The 16,805-nt window shown below is 38.8% G+C and overlaps 1 protein-coding gene across 1 annotated transcript; it reads right to left on the bottom strand.

Annotated features, from left to right (window-relative positions):
* Positions 1 to 7,227: 7,227 nt before the first annotated feature.
* Positions 7,228 to 13,949, bottom strand: si:dkey-29p10.4 (E3 ubiquitin/ISG15 ligase TRIM25). The gene is made up of 7 exons (XM_055041381.1): positions 13,638 to 13,949; positions 11,590 to 12,464; positions 11,156 to 11,251; positions 9,998 to 10,246; positions 9,893 to 9,915; positions 8,468 to 8,622; positions 7,228 to 8,042 (listed from the first exon to the last, which is right to left on the bottom strand). The coding sequence occupies exons 1-7, from the start codon at positions 13,885 to 13,887 to the stop codon at positions 7,498 to 7,500; spliced, it is 2,193 nt and encodes a 730-aa protein (XP_054897356.1). The 5' UTR covers positions 13,888 to 13,949; the 3' UTR covers positions 7,228 to 7,497.
* Positions 13,950 to 16,805: the final 2,856 nt, after the last annotated feature.

The raw sequence follows: 16,805 nt of genomic DNA, 5'->3' as shown, positions 1-16,805 counted from the left end.
TGCATATTTCGGCTAAATTAATATGTTTATTTAACGTGACTTAACGTTTTTGCTGGACGGATTTGGATGGCTCAAATGAGGGGAAATATTTTCAAACAGTTAAAGTTATAACTTCCGACTTCCTCAATGATCCTCTTCCAAGCAAGGTCCTTTCTGTTCCCGTATCTGTAGTCACAACTTGATTGGTCATAGATTATAGGATGAGAACAAGAGGTTTCGCTATACACAGAGCTATGACTCCTGCTTATGCATAAACATCTGAATTTTGAATTTTGGATTGGATATTTGTGACTTTTTCTTTATTATCACCAAGTTTCAAACAGGATTCTTCTTATTCCTCAATTTAAAGTTGTCTTTATTGGGAAACTAAAGTTGACTTAAAAACAACACTTACATGGTTATATCAACCATGTAAGTGTTGTTTTTGAGTGTAAGAAAAATAAAGGGGTTAGTCACATTGAATCCTCTTGTCACTCCTGTTGTAGCCCTTCCTTGGTCAGCCTGACTTGTTGTCGCACCTCAAGTGGCAAATTCTGTCTCTGTGAGGATCAGCTTCGCTGCAGAACCGCAGACTCCTCATCCCAATAATTAGGATTTACACTAATTTCTTCAACTCTACTCTGCTAAACTGCACTTCAAGTAAAACTTTGGCGTCGTCAAAAGTTTTGCTTCACAGTTGTTTTTTTCTCGTCTGCAGTCCTGTCTGCTCTGACTCCACATCTCTGGGCTTTCTCTCCCAGCGGGGCTAAATCAGTCATCAGCCTCCTGACAAGTTTTCAATCAGTCCAAACCTCCTTACAATCAGCCTGGACTCCTTCTCCTGTTCCTTTAGAGCCACCGTATGTTTCTTGCCTCTGAACCTCTGGATCGCATCGACAGAGACCGGATCCATGTAAACACACAGCTGTCATGGTAATGACTGTCGTGTCAATGTGATATCAATAGTTTTGTATTTCACACACGTACTTTGCTTCTGGAAGGGGTTTAAACAGACTGGTAAAACAATGTGAAGAAGATGAGATTTCTTTTGTTCACAAAACATTACCTGCAGCTGCTCTTTAATAAACAAAGAAAATGGAAATTTTGCTGAAAGATCAAGTTGCATGGTGCAAACTAAAAAGCTTACAATACCAAATCTTTGATTTTTAGAAAATAGCAAAAGTTTTTCACATCAGGCTTTGATAGCTAGCCAGTTAGCCAATGTTTAGAAAACTTGTCTCTTGTTGTTAAACTCATAAACTTTAATTTCTGAGTTAAAACCAAAACAACTTTCTTGTTGACTTAAATTGCATTTTCCATGCAGCAGGTGGAATTTCATTTTCTACTTAAACCACCGTCAGTGGAGGGAATCTTGCTCTTCCATCACACATTACTTCCCATCACCTCCTGTGCGTCTGACACTGACCTGCACTCTGACCTCCCTGCACAGAGGTCAGGTGAAACGAGCACAAATATAAATATAAAATGCTAAAGTTACTGCTGATATTCTGAGCGGCGATCAGCAGAGTGTGTGGGGAAGAAGAGACAGACAGGCACCGAAGCTGACAGCCGAGATTATGAAACCTGGAAATGTGCTGAAGGGCAGCGCGGCTTTATAAGAGCACTGGGTGGAAACGCAGCATGTCTGAGTAACAAGGACGAATAGTAAAGATAAATTGTTATGGTGACCTGGTCACCAAAGCTGGTCTGCTTTGTTTGGGACATTCTTGTTTTTTTTTTAAAGGTTTTGTTGGCTCTATTGGCCTTTATTTGAAAGTAGTTTGACAGGAAAGAGGGTAAGGAGAGAGGGGAACTTCGCCAGGCCGGGACTCGAACCTAAATGCCCTGACACCATTTAGTTTGGACCATCGGAACCAGGACCAAGGCCTCAATACGTGGGTCGTGCTTTGCCCCTTCGCCACCACAGCACCCCGGATATTCTTTATTTTGACTAAACTTACCTCCTCACTGTGCATGTTGGCAAAATAAACGAGGATCCTCGTCCTTCTCTGTTTGTCACATTTCCAGTTGCCCGACTGTCCACCTGGTTGCTTTGTCAAAAATAATTACTTTGCAATTTTGGGAATTAGCCGTGTGAGCATTTAGTTTGGAAATATAAAATATGAGATAAACAAAATCTGTAATTCAATTTATTTAATCTTTTATTCATTTTGTGTGCTTATTTGTGTGGAAGCACAAAAATAACTGTAATCATCTGATGAAAAAATCATCACTAGTGGTATTAAAACCACACTAGTTCAATAAAGACATATAAATAAAATTACAAGAATAAAATCAGTATTAAGAGAATTGTCAAATTATGATGACTTTTTTCTTGTAATATTACAACTTTATCCTCATATTATCTCATCTTTTATTCTTTTATTTTTTCTCAGCATTAAGCAGGGTTTTGTATGCTCTGTCGTAACAAAACCCCTGCAGATGTGTGAAAAATTGTATTTGTCAACTCCTATTTTATCTCTGCCACCATGACTCTTGCATGACTGAGATAAGATGGAAACAATTTGCTGGTAGCGGCACATAAACCAACAAAACGCCCATCTCTTCTTCTTGTGTCTCTGATTTCTATTGGACGGTGTCGGGTCTGGCAGGTGACCCGGTCAGATATGTGAGACTCATGGCTCACCTGAGCTCACCAACTGTTCTCATGACAACACACGACACGGCAACACTGCTGCGCGTTCCTGCTGCCGCAGCCTCTGCACACTTGCATGGAAAATAAGGTCTTGAAATGAAGCTTTCCCCACAATTCAAGGTCCCTGAAAAACTCAGAGTTAAGAAATGGAAAATCTGCAAAACCATCCCACTGAAACGTTTCTGCATGAAACGCAATAATTACTCAGGCATCATTTGAGAAGAAAAGCTTGACAAATTTAACCTTGTAATACTACACTGTAAAACATTTGTTTAACTTGAAAACAAAAGTCCATCTGCTGCCTGGAAAATCTAATTTAAATCAACAAGAAAATTGTTTTGGTTTTAAATCATAAATTAAAGTTCATGAAGTTGATTTAACAACAAGAGACCAGTTGTCTAAACATTGCTTTTTAACTTTATTAATCTTGAATTGTGAGTTTTAACTAAAAATCTGCCCTCACTGAGTTAAAGAGCCACATTTCTCTGTTATTTTACTCACAATATCAAGTTAAAATAAATACTTATTTTACTTTATAATAATTTAAACTCTGTTTCAAACTGCAGGAACAAAATTTCTGATCTGATAATGAATTTTATTAAACAATGAATTCAGCTCAGAAACATTTAGTCGAACAGAACATTATCCTCAAGCTTTGCTAACTGAGAATTGCATTAAAATGAACATTTGCATTAATAAAACACAAAAGTCAGATCAATGTGACGCACTTCCATCTCAGGAGACAAAACATGCCGCTAAGCATTCTGGGAAATAGTTCCCACTCCTGTCTTTCTCCTCTTTCAGTTTTTTAAGTGTTAACCTAAAAACTCCAGTTTATTCAACTCTTGGAGGTTTGACTGAATTAATAAAAGTTAACACAACTTACTGCTATAAGTTTATCTTTCACAAACTCACATTTAGGGTCAACATCTAAAACTGGATACATTTATTTTACTTAAAGAGTAAAAGATAGTGAACACAACTAAATGAAGCTCAAATGTTTTACAGTGTAGAAATGTTTCTAATATTCAGAAAAAAGAAAAACAAAACATATTGACAGTTAATTATTTTTGAAGTATTTGAAGGACAATTAAGCCATTTTTTAAAAAATATAAAAATAGTTTTGTCACCAAATGAGCTAAACTGATCATTTTCTGGAAAGTTACCAAACTGAATTGGCTAATAGCACTGAGAAAAATGAAATCCATGCTGCCAAACACCCACACAATGAATTACTTTAAAGAAGTTGGCCTGATTTACAAACATATGTTGAAAGATCAGTTGGAATAAAATGTGACAGACGAGCAGAAATCTGATGGAGTTTCTTTAATGCAACAATTAAGGTTACACTTTATTATATAAGTCAATGGGTAGATGCAGTAGATATGACCTTATTTACAATAACAACAGAAGGAAAGCTTAAAACATGGAAGAGATGATCACATCCAACAGATTTTAATTTGAAAGTTGTAGTTCTTCTTGAATAAAATCAGTCCAGGAGCCGCAAATGGCCACAGCGCCCCTCTTTGAACCCCCTTTCTTTAAAGGGAAGGTTTTGTCATGCTCTTAAAGTTATTTAACCTCAGCACAACATGGCCAGTCACAGTGAAGCAGAAGTGACTTTCTGTAGCGTTTGGAAGCCCTGCTGTGAACCGACTGACCCTGGTAATTTCATGCCACTCCACTTTCTTTCCAAACAGCGATTAGAGGTAAAAGCATGTAATCCAAGAGAGAGCGCTTTACAGGAAAGTCCAGTTTCAACCCACTCATTTAATCTCTTCAGTGTGTTACACCTGGAGAGAAAAGCATTTCTATCTGCAGACAAACGGAAGTATTTGAGAGTACAAATTACTGTCTTAAATCAATATTACAATGAAACGAGGGTCGGTTACTTTAATAAAACAAATAAAAAATTTTAAATAAAGTTTGTTTCACTATGTCCTGACAGAATAGTCTCAGACATCCTGCTAAATTAATGGCCCATGTGCTGATGGCGGAGAAAACCGTTTATCCACCAACATTGGTGGCTTAGTGAAATTATTCAAGTAAAAGCAAAAGGTACAATGCAGTTTTTTCCAAAGTGTTTTCTTAAGGTCTAAAAAATGTGCGAAAACTATTTTGTAAGAAAAAAAAAATATTTTCTAGGTGATTAGTTGTAATTTTCTCCAAATACAAATGCATCAGTAGTATTAGTCTTTGGTGGTTACTTGATATTACAATATTTATTTATTGTTTTCCTGCAAGAGTAAAATTTAAGGACCAGATGTTCTTGAGTTGGTTTTGTTGTCTCTGCCATCTTGGATTTAATAAAAATGTTCTTGCAGTTGCAGAGGGTGGCCAGTAGTTGGCAGTGTATGATGCACTATACTTCAGTGTGAATTTGTGGCATAAAAATGTACCAGAATGGCTCTTAGAAAGCTGTCCATTGCTGTCACTGCTGTGCACGGAAAAGTTAAGAAAAAAATATATTTTTTTATAAAACTTACTAGCTTTAGCAGCTAACATTTCATCTTCTGGCCTTTATTTCTTTCACATTACCAGTTAATAGTAAAATTAAAAAAAAAAAAAAGAACTGCAGCTTCCACAACTTAGTGTTATGGTCAAAATAAATGCAGATTGTAATGTTGATATAATTACTGTCATTTGAATGTATAATTTATACATATTATAGAGGGTTATGAGCTCTGATTGGAGACTCCTGGAGCCTCTAATGAAGATATTTTCTTTTCATTAATGATGCTTCACTGATGGGCAGAGAGGGAACATCATCTTGGACTTGTCCCTCCTGTTTCCGTCACAGATACCTGTCCTATTTTTAACTGGTTGATTTTGAGAGCTGCAGGATGAGAAGGAAGAGCAGAATTTCATTAACTCTGAGTTAAAGCCCCCCGCCTTCCTCTTGCCTCCTGCTTCGTGTACAAGCTGATGAAGGGAAGCAGGGGGAACAGAAAGCAAGAGGTTTGTGATTACCTTTGGATCGGGTGACTCCATGTGTGACATTATTGTCAGGGTTGAATGGAGCACCTGTGTGTGTGAGAAACTGAAATGATACCGAATACAAGTCTATCAGAGGAGACATTTTGGGGTGATTAGTTGCCAGTGGTTACAATTTACCAGGCTCCATTCACCAGAGACCCGTGGAGACTTTTCACGAAGTCCTTTTCGACTCTATTACTGCAATGGGCTTGGATTCAGGAGCAGCTGCTCACAGACAAGAGGCTTTCTGGATCTGGACCAAACATCCAGGAGGAGTTCTGATAAATTTAGCCTGGTAAAAAAAAAAAGAAAAAAAGAACTGCCCCTTCAAAAACTGATGTAGGTTTTTTACCCAATCGCAAATGTTTTCCCGTGGCATATCCAGCGCACCAGTTATGTGTTGTAAACCAAAATACACTGAGAAGAGAGAACAAGATGGCTGTTAAAGATGCAGGATGAAACTGTCACTGTTTTGTGCCAGTTTGGTATGAGACATATTATCTGTGAAAAAAATAAACCTCCTCTTTCTTCTCTCAGTTCCAACTAAAAAAAGCCAATCAGAGCCAAGAGGCGGGCCTTAGCGCTGTCAATCAATCTCTGCTACTACAGCTTCTGAACACTAGGCAAGTTAGCATGGCTACCAATGAGAGCAGATTAAAGGTTGTTCTTTAAAAGTAAGTTGTTTCTCCATCATTTATTGAGCAGCCATTACATGAGGATGATTGACAGCCAAGACCCTCCTCTTGTCTCTGATAGGTTGTTTTTAATTTCTTTTTTCTATTTATTTATTCGAGCAGCAACAACTAGCTCCAGAAAGTAGATTAGCTCCATCTTTTCACACATTGGTTTTAACAAATATACAGCTCTGGAAAAAATTAGGAGTCGTTTCTAAATGACCATAAACTTGTTTTCTTTGCATTATTTGAGGTCTGAAAACTCTGCATCTTTTTTGTTGACCATTTCTCTTTTTCTGCAAATAAATACTAAATTTCAGAGACATGTCAGTAGGTCATAGAATAAAAAAGCAATGTTTACTCAAGCATATACATATAAAAAGTCAAATCAGAAAACAATTTTTTTCACAGCGGTATGTAAAAAAAAAAAACATCTTTTAGAATAAAAGTTGCAGCTTTAGTGTTAATTCAATATTTGGAAGCTGCTTTGTTCATTTCTCCTGCTGCCATTACTAAAACTACAATTCTTAAATGGAAAAACCAAAATAAAATTGCCACCTTTCACTTCTTCTTCTACTCGTTAAATGGCCCACTTCAAATTCCACCAGAGCAATCCATGTTAATGGGAGAAACCCCAGGAGAGCAGTGAAGTGAGATTAAAGTGAAAGAAAAAAAAGCCTCCAGTGGAATTGCAATAAGCAGGCGAGGTAAACAGTCTTACCCTGCTAAATGACGTCAGCTGTGCAGAAACCTGAGTCAGAGCAAATGACCCATATTTCAAGGAATAAAACAATTTCACGTGTTCAGATCTGCGACGGTCTGAGGAGTTTCAGCTGGAGGCGGCGTTTGTTGTCAGTGGAGCTGCGGGGGTTTCAAAGTTAGCTCCCGCTCCAGACCTGTGTTTCTGTTTGAAATGTGAAGGAATGAGGGCGAGGCTTTGTGTTTGAAACCGGCGGTTTATTCCACAGCATGAAGAAGGAAAACAAATTAAAATTGAACATGTTTAGCTTGCCTTTCATTTAAAATCTTAGGCTATAAAAACACTTTCTCATCGTTGGGAATATTACATAAACTCTATTACCATGGTTCCAGTGTTAACAAATCATCCAAGAATGTTTCAGGTTCAGCAGAACATAAAAACAAACCTGATGGTATCCAGTATTTTCATGAAAAGAAGGCACAGGCTGTCAGAAACGTGAAAGTTTAAACTGGCTATGAGTGGAACAGGTCACAGATGGTCAGGTGGGTTTTGGACACAGAGAGAGCCGGATACAGAGGCTCGCAAAAACTGTGCTTGAAGGAATGCAATAAAGCAAGACTGCCCCCTGGTGTCGCATCAAAGAACGACAGGCTCCCCTCTTCAAAGTCCAGGAACACTCCCACCCGCTGCAGGCCGTCGGCCCTCACCGGCGCTGTCTCCTTGTTGTGCAGAGCCTCCAGCTTCCTCTTGTCGCAGGCCAGGCACCAGGAGTAGCTGTTGCAGCCCAGACGGGAGCCGTCCTTCTGGCCCTTCCTTTCTATCTGAGCCGCGCTCAGGCCCACCTTCCAGCGCCCGTCGTCCACCGACACGGACACCTCCCAGTACCAGCGGCCGCCCTGCAGCGGGGAAGACGCCAGGACTTGTGGGAAGGAGCTGAAGCGAGCCTGGTGGTCAGCGTAGGCCTGCGGGGATTCGCTGTACGCCACCTTCCTGTTGGCTTCAGACAGCTGCAGCTTGGGATGAGCCGTGTCTGCGTCCATGGCAGGAACAGTGCCGTCTGGACGCAGGGAGAACATCTCTTTACAGGACGCTCTATTACCAATCTACCTTCTTATTTTTGTTCTATCAATCAAATCTGTGATGTTGTGATGGTTGTGAAGCACTTTGGCCTGCTGAGTCTGTTATAAATAAAATTGCTCTTCAAAAAATATTAATCATCAGAACAGAAATGATCAAACTCATTTTAATTTATGCAACAATGACAAGTTTACTAATATATGTTGACTGTTTTTGGATTAACTGATTAATAAAAGGATAGAAAAAGGTCCTTAATAGGTGATTTTCTTGTACTGAATCTTAACCTTTAACACTTGAGGAGTTTTTGGTAGAATTAGCAATCTACTCATCATGATTAATTGTTTCAGCGCCGCTTTCTAAGCTAAAATAACGAGCACGGAGGATGTGGTGTGAAGTGCTTCTTACACAGCAGCCTGTAGAGGTCTCTGTCTTTCCCCGGCATGGTGATGACGACGGCGTCCAGACGTTTCTCTGTCCACCTCTGCAGGAAGCTCAGTCGGCCGCGGTCCACTTCCTCCAGAGGTGCAAACTGGTCGGCACAATTCCCCACCTGACTGGTGCTGGAGAGGAAGAGCAGAGTCAGAGAGAAACTACTGGATTCCCAAACAAAGACTCTAAGATGCTCAATATGATCATAATGAAGATAAATCATGATGTTTGATGATGAAAAACAAGTTTTAAAATCACACTCTTGGGACAGATTAACTAAGAATGAGCGTTTTTGCAAATGCATGTAATAGCACATAGATTGTACTTAGTATCTATTTGCAGAAAATGGGAAATTACCACAATAAAGAAAATGCAGAGAAAATTTCAGAGCTCAAATAATGCAAAGAAAACAAGTTCATATTCATTTAATAACAATAAAATCCACTGAACTCTCGTTGTCAGGTGATTGTTGTGAATCAGCGTCTAGAACAGGTGTATCAAACTCTTTTTCATTCTGGGCCAAAACAAGATCATCAATGCATCATCATTGATACAATCACCAATGATTGCATCACTGATACAATCACTAATTGCATCAACTTAAAATACTTAACTGTATTTTAAATTAAACAGTTATTTTAACTTAACTGTTAAAAGGCAGTTTCTTAACTGTCTATTTTAACAGTTAAAAAGCTGTTAAAATACACAGTTAATAAATATCTGTGCATTTGATAAGTTCTTAAGTAGGATAGAACATCCAGGTTTTCGTGATTATTTTAGTGATTACTCATTACTGTCTCTGTAATGTTATTTTGGAAATATTTGCAAGGAATTCTGCAATATTTGCATTTACTTCTGATTATGTGACTTTTTGTTAACAGCCACATCGACTGCAGACCATAACTTAAAATCTAGTAAGACTGAGGCAGCAGTGGAGTAAAAGTAGTAAGTACTGCCACCTGCAGGGAGGAGTTAGTATCATTTAAGTCCAATGTTTTTGACCATTTTTGCAAAAGAACAAAAATTGTAATAAACTCAAATTTCACAACGAGCTCGAGAAAATGCTGCTGCCTGTAGATTTTGTGTGGATTTCAGTGATCAATAAATCACAAAAAACCAGAAGAACTGATTGATGAAATTTGGCACCTGGACGCTAGAGGGCCATATAAAATGCTATGGTGAGACAGATTTGGCCCCCGGGCCTCGAGTTTAACACCTGTAGTTGAGACTATAATCTGTAACAGAGAGGCTGTTTCTCTGAAATCACATGTCCTCTCTGTCGTTTCCTAATGAGAAAGAGTCAACACCAGAACTCATTAAAGCTTTCCAAACACAGTATTTACTCAAACTATGTTCAGTTAGCATTAAAATGCAAGAAAAAGCAGAAGTTGAATTACTTACAGATGAGAAATCTTGCTGTACTCCTGAAAAGTGGAGAAGAAGAAGATATTTCTGTGTTACTCTGTAAGAAAGTGGCTGTATATCTAACAGAGAGCTCCAGCTGACCATTATGAACGCCTGGTCCTGAACGCGCGTGTCGGCCCTGGCGTCAGCCAGACTCTCCAGGGTGTGGAGGCCATTTTGGATGGACTGCAGCGAGCTCTGAAGCAGGCAGAGCTTCTTCTCCAGACCGCCCAGGACCCGGTTCTCCTCCTTCTTCACACAGCGGAGAGCCGACTGCTCCTCCTGATCCAACGCCTCTCTGATGGCGCCGTACTGCTGCTTCACTCCGTCCAGCGCTTCGGTTAGAACCGCCTGGAGACGAAAGGACAGCAGCGTCATGATGTTACTGTGAGACATGATCATCAGACCGAAGTTAAAGAATGACTGGAAATAATTATCTGCAGTTATTTCACATGGATTGTACAATTAAAGCAGTTGTCAACCATTTTCAGGGTACGTTTTTAAGCTTTCTCTCCATTATAAGACATCATTTATTACTATTACACATTCTGCAGAAACAACAAAACTAAAATATAGCAAGATTTTATGTTTTGAAATGTCTCATGTCTGAGAACAAAACACTAATTTTACACAAATAAATAAATAAATTTGCCCAAATGTAATAATGTTGTTTAATGTGGAAAATATAAGCCAATCTTTATTTTAATTACACAGATCAAAAAGTCATTACGCCATTAGGAATAACAAATATTTACTACATTAAGACAAACAAAACTTGCTCAAATGATTAAACCCCATTTATAAAGAAACAAATATATATATGATATTTAAAGTTTTCTGTAATTTAGCAAATGAAAATAATTTTTGTAATTCCAACTGATCAAAAATAAATAAATTTAGTCGATTTAACTACAGACAGTCAGAAGAAAATATATTTGTCTTTTTATTAGGTGTATCAAAATATCTGGTTTCAACTGTAAATAAGGTTTTCCAAATTTTTTTTTGCTTTTAATCACATATTAGATTGCACTTTATTAATAAACTGTGCATTTTGAACACCAAGCTCCTGAAATTCAAGGGTTTTCAAGGATTGGTCTCATGAAGAGCAGCAGATAAATCTAAGTCTACTAATCTATTAAACTATTAAACAGGTTCACAAATTTTAGCCAGACAAAGCAAACAGACTACAGTTTGGTTTAAACTGCTGAAAGAATATTAAGATCTTTGTGCCAATAATAAATTAATAAAGTTTCCTCTTACTCTGAAAGTCTCTTTCTTCTCTGTGAGTTCAGTCACTCTGTTTTTCACTTGCTGTTCAGCCTCCTGCAGCTGTTTGATTTCGTCTTTCAGGTTTGCCTGGAAAAATCACAACAAACATAAAAACACCAACCAAGAATTTATGACACCATTCTTCTCTAAACCTGTACAGGGTTTCCCTCAGTGTATTCTAAGCCTGGGGGGCCACCAGGGTTTATTTGTGCCCCCCCAGGCTTAGCATTGCTTATTTATTTTAGTCTTTTTAAAATGTTTGCATTTTTTATCTTCAATCTTTCAATAACATAATTATCAAGTGATATTTTCACATTACCTGTCAACGTCAAACATTTTAAAACTCAAAAACACGACGGGTCCAAGCACCAACCACTTGACCACTTTGTTCTGGAGAACATCGGTAAAAGATGCATTTTACTCACCCTGAGCTCCATCTCCGCCTCCCTGATGCTGATGCAGGCATGGTCGCGGTGCGAGCCGATCACGGTGCACACGGTGCACACGCACGCCGCGCACTGCCTGCAGTAGATCCGGTTGATCTCCTGGTGCTCCTGGCACCTCCAGAGGGAAATGTCCTCCTTGGGGGAAACGAGGGTGTGGTTCTGGAAGACGGGCGACTCCAGGTGAGGACGGAGGTGCTCCTTACACATGGACGCCCCACACACCAGGCAGGTCTTCACAGCCGGCTGTTGCCCCGTTTTAGGGCAGTAATGACACGGGACTGGAAAGCTATTTGACCTCTCTGGTCTGAGGAAGAGGCCCAAACGGTTGGAGGAGGCAGAAGTGGACATTAGAGGCGCCTTGCTGACTGGAGCCGATTTGTTCCCTGGACTTAAACTCTCAGGACAGGCTTCAGCGCTTCCAGGTGAGGCGAGTTTCTTTGGCGAAGTGGGAATTCCTGTCGCGTCATTCCTGGGGGTTGCAGTAAGAGGAGCGTCGCAGAGATCTACTTCACTGGAGCTGTCAGAATCATCTACTGGCTTTTCAGCTGACTTCCTGTCAGGGTTCTCAGTGAGGGAATTGCTGTCACCACTCGCAGACGGCGTAGGTTCTGAGTTGATTGGTGTTGTGGACATGTCTGCATCAACTGGATCTTCAGGTTTGTCTGAGAAGGAGGCGGTGGGAGTCTCAGTGGTTCTGGACTGGTCATTGGTAGACTCCACAGCGGTTCGCTTTGCCACATGTTCCTCTGAAACGGGCGTGGTGGCCTTTCTCTTCCCCAGGAGCCGGCTGGTCAGCGTGGGTCTTCTCAAGTCCGAGGCAGACGTACTTTGTTCGCTATGACTGGATGATGTCGCTATACCAAACACAACGCAAGCAGGTCAACAATGATGAGAAGGAGACTGAATTAACACAAGGATAGGTCAAAATTCAGCAGAGTTGCAGTGATTGGTCAAACAAGATTAAAATACAGAAAACATTAATGTGAATATGAACAAAAATGTATGTTGACTGGTGAACATGCAAAGTTTATAGGTAATTTTGCGAATGATAAGTGAATTTCCACTGGAAGTTATGATAGCAACATTGTGGAGGGACAGATTAATTACAATGGTTCACTTTTTATCATGCAACAGCCTCCTGATCAAAGTCCTGACTTTGAGTAGGCCATTCCCAAAGCCTTTGAGGTGGACTCAGAGGTGGACTTCTAGTGAGCTTTGTATTTTTTTCTGATGCATAATCTACGTATGCTTGAGTCCAAGGCCACAAACTGATGTTGAAATTCTTCTGGTACCTGTGACTATTTACCAAGCAAAAAAATCAATACGGGATTTTCATTAGAACTGAATCATTGAAGTCAAAAGTTGAATTTCTCTTCCAGTTTCAGAGTCGATCATGCTGTTGCAATCAAAGATCAATCTGTGTTAAAGATTTCAGCACAGATTCAACCAAAAAATTTGAAAAGCAATGTTAAGAATTTTACCATTTTCAGTAATTTCATTTCCCCTAACATGGTTATCTAAATTTGTTTAATATTCAAATTTACATCACACAGTTTTATGGTTTTCTTTCTTCAAAATTAAAAAAAACATTTTAGCAATCCCAAAGGGAAATACTAATTAACTACAAACAATGTTTTACACTAAACAGATAAATCTCAGCGCTGTTACTTTAAAGAAATGATTTGATCAGTGATTATAGCGCATTCTGTTGAAACTATAAAGCACCTTTTCACATAGAAATGCTTTTCTAAATTGATCCGTTTGTTTCTCCTGGTCAGGATCTCCAGTCACCACCATCAGAACCGCATTTAGCTTTTTAATGTTAAGCTGCAGAGGAATGCTGCGTTACAAGCTGATAATAATAGGAATCTTATGGCAACAGCAGTTAATAGCATTCTATGACCGGAAGTCATCAACGTTAGCTAGGTTAGCTTCTTCTAGGTACCGGTAAACCGTAATAGAGTGTGAATATTAGGTTAATTATGTGTGTGTTGTCCAGTTACAAGTCAAAAGTGTGTCCTGTTTACCTGCAGCACCCCGTGGAGGCGGCTGTCGTCTCGGTGTAGGCGACCGTATGAAGCTCTTATCAAACGGAAGGCTCTGGTAAACAACTTTACACCTGGACTCAGGGCAGTGGTACGGTCCGGACGGGCTAACGCTCCACAGGTCTCCGATACATCTTCGGCAGAAGCGGTGGCTGCATTTCAAGGTGACGGGATTTTGGGTCATAACATCACAGAGAAGGCACCTCGCTGGTGTTTCGAGAGATGCCCCCATTTTGGTTTGGCTAGTTTCTGTTTCCGCGACGGCAGGAACATGGAGGCGGAGCCAAATTTTGAATCCCGCTCTCCCTGGAAACGAGTCTTAAAGGTACAGTACACATTAGAGCAATCGACATCTGAAACAATATACTACAACTACTATTGCTACTACTACTACTACTACTACTACTACTACTACTACTAATAATAATAATAATAATAATAATAATAATAATAATAATAATAATAATAATAATAATAATAATAATAATAATAATAATAATAATAATAATAATAATGCGTTACTTTAAGTCTATATGTCAACAGACATTTCTTTGGCGGCATCTGGTGGTCAAACACATGAAGAGCAGGTTGAATTTGTTTTTTATTATGACTGAGAGAGTTTGGCGGTAGCACTGTTGCCTTGCAGCAAGAAGGTCCTGGGTTCGATTCCTGGCCCGGGGTTTTTGCATGGAGTTTGCATGTTCTCCCTGTGCATGCTGGATTCTCTCCGGGTACTCCGGCTTCCTTTCCACAGTCCAAAAACATGACTGTTAGGTAACAGTCATGGTCTCTCTAAATTCTTTCTAAATTCTCGCTGGGTGTGAGCGTGTGTGTGCATGTTTGTTTCTGTGTTGCCCTGCGACAGGCGATAGGCACCAGGACCTCCCGACCTCATTTGGGATAAGAGTGAACAGGAAATAGATGGATGGTGTTTGGCATCTGTTATATGTTGTGGTACTTTGAACATGTGTTTGTTGTGGGGGAAAAGAAGTTTTTAAAATGTGGTTGATGAATAATGTTGATAAATGAACTTTCCTTGTTTGAACACATCCTGTGGTGTCCTCTACTGGTGACTTTTGACATTTAAACACAACTGTAAAAGACTAAAAAGCATAAATAGATAAGATAATTTTATAATAGTTTACATTTATGCTTGTATATGTACATATGTTAAAAGGTATATTGTATATTGTAACTTGTGTGTATGATGTATTTTTCATGTTTGTACATTGCCTAGGGAAAAATGGCTTACAACCTGGTAAAATAACAAAATGCATATAACGCAAGTAAGGCTTTTCTTTGAGACCGTTTCTCCAGAATGACTGAAACATCAAGTTATGAGAAGAATACAGTATATAGGGTAAAATATACATAGATTGCCTTATTTCTTCCCTTTTCTGAGGATAATTTAGATAAACTCTAATGCTGACTTTAGAGATGGATGCACTCCTGGAGATTGTGAGTAACACATGCATTTTAGTAAATTAGAATAATCCACTTTTAGTGCATTTGTCATTGTTTCGAGAAATGAAAGATTCTCAGTTTTACCATTGAGGATACTTTCTCTGAGACAGGATGCAAAAGTTACTTTGATATTTTGGCGAGAAATCACTTTATTGTTTGTTTTCTGTTGTCTTTGTCTTCTTCTCCTCCAAGTAGACATTGTATAATAAAACAGGGCATTTTCACCCCGTTAGCAATAGAATGGAAACTGTATGTTTTGGAGTAGAAAGCAATTGTTTAGCGAAGCGAAACAATGTGGAGGTGTCCGTTTAAATAACTCTAGCCATTAAAAAGGTGCCATTTCCAAAACTTTTCTCACACTCAGAAAATCTGCAACCTGAAAAATAAACTATCACTGTCACAGAAGTAAAGTTTATACACAGTGAAAGTCCCTATTAAGGTGAGAACTAACAATACAGTTTATTAAAAAATGTATTTTAAAAAAGGCGACAACAAAAGCTTTGATCAGAAAATGTAGAGGTATTGGCAGCCATGCTGTTGTTTCCCTTTAAAATGTTTTATAGGAATAAAGACTAATTGTGGCACGCTTGTCATTATGGTGGCTTAAACACGGGACATGTGAAAATAAGATTATATTTACTTATGAATGAGACGTTAATCTCTCATAATCTCTCAGACTTCCAGCCTAATTGTGTTGCCCTTATGGTCAAACTGGTGACGTGTTTTGAAGTTGGTACAGCTACAGCAGCTTCAGGAAAAGGGAGCTGTGGGGTACCAGCTGCTCTGGTGACCGCCGACTGTCAAGAGCAGCACAACAGAACTTAAATACCATTAAATGTCAGGAGAAATAACTGTTTGACTGAACAAGATTAATTTGAAGAATAAATAAATCAATTTTGACAAACTTGATGTGTCTATAATGCTGCTAAAATAAAACAGTTTTATGATTCAATGGATGACAAATAGTGAACTAAAGAAAAAAAAAGAATAGTCTATTTTTTGTACTTTTGTCTTAATTACTTCTTGCCAGTTCCTCTAAACTAATGAGATGGGGTGTCACCTTTACTCCGTCGCTCTGGTTCTTTGTCTTGCGTCTTTGCTGCACATCATTGACATCCAAAAGAGGAAATCATTACTTACAAATGGAGAAAAAAATTATCAACATTTTTTTTTTTGGTATAAACTATAATTTAATAAACTGCTGCTTTGTGCTTCTTCTATTTTTCCCATTAAATTTTATCAAATTGTTCCTAAAATGCAAACCTGGTATCAGTTCTTAACCAATTCTTACTCTGAATGAACAAGGTCTATGAATATTTTAAAAAACTGCAAAAAAAAAAGTCTGCCTATATGTGATTACATTTATTGGGAAGTTTCAAACTCAGAATAATACTAAAGTAACTTCCTTTATGAGTGATAAGAATGTATAAATGTGTGTATTAATGGAGGGATCCACTCCTTTCCTGCTTATTCACTCTCCTCTCTGGCTGCGTTGCCCGGACTGAGAGCGATGTCGTCCTCCAGATGGCAGAAGATTAAAAAGCACGTGGGAGGGATTTCTTACAATGCTGATGGCTTTCTTTCTGTTCATTGTCGATGTTGGGCAGAAATCTCAAAGCTCCAATTTTAGTCGATTTTATTTTTAGAGATTAAAGTCTGTTGATCACTCTTCACTTTTCTCCATGA

The sequence above is a fragment of the Poeciliopsis prolifica genome, unplaced genomic scaffold, assembly GCF_027474105.1.
Source record: "Poeciliopsis prolifica strain line A6 unplaced genomic scaffold, Auburn_PproV2 SCAFFOLD001, whole genome shotgun sequence".
NCBI classification, from domain to species: Eukaryota; Metazoa; Chordata; class Actinopteri; order Cyprinodontiformes; family Poeciliidae; genus Poeciliopsis; species Poeciliopsis prolifica.
The sequence above is the reverse complement of the archived record's forward strand: the minus strand, read 5'-3'. Positions and strand labels throughout refer to the sequence as shown.

Bases quoted from the DNA above. Each gene is read 5' to 3' on its own strand.
- si:dkey-29p10.4 (XM_055041381.1), bottom strand. From the start codon at position 13,887: ATGGGGGCATCTCTCGAAACACCAGCGAGGTGCCTTCTCTGTGATGTT. The intron at 11,252-11,589 runs GTGAGTAAAATG...TGATTTTTCCAG, and splicing joins AGGCGGAGATGGAGCTCAGG to GCAAACCTGAAAGACGAAAT. The intron at 10,247-11,155 runs GTAAGAGGAAAC...TTTCGTCTCCAG, and splicing joins AGAAGAAAGAGACTTTCAGA to GCGGTTCTAACCGAAGCGCT.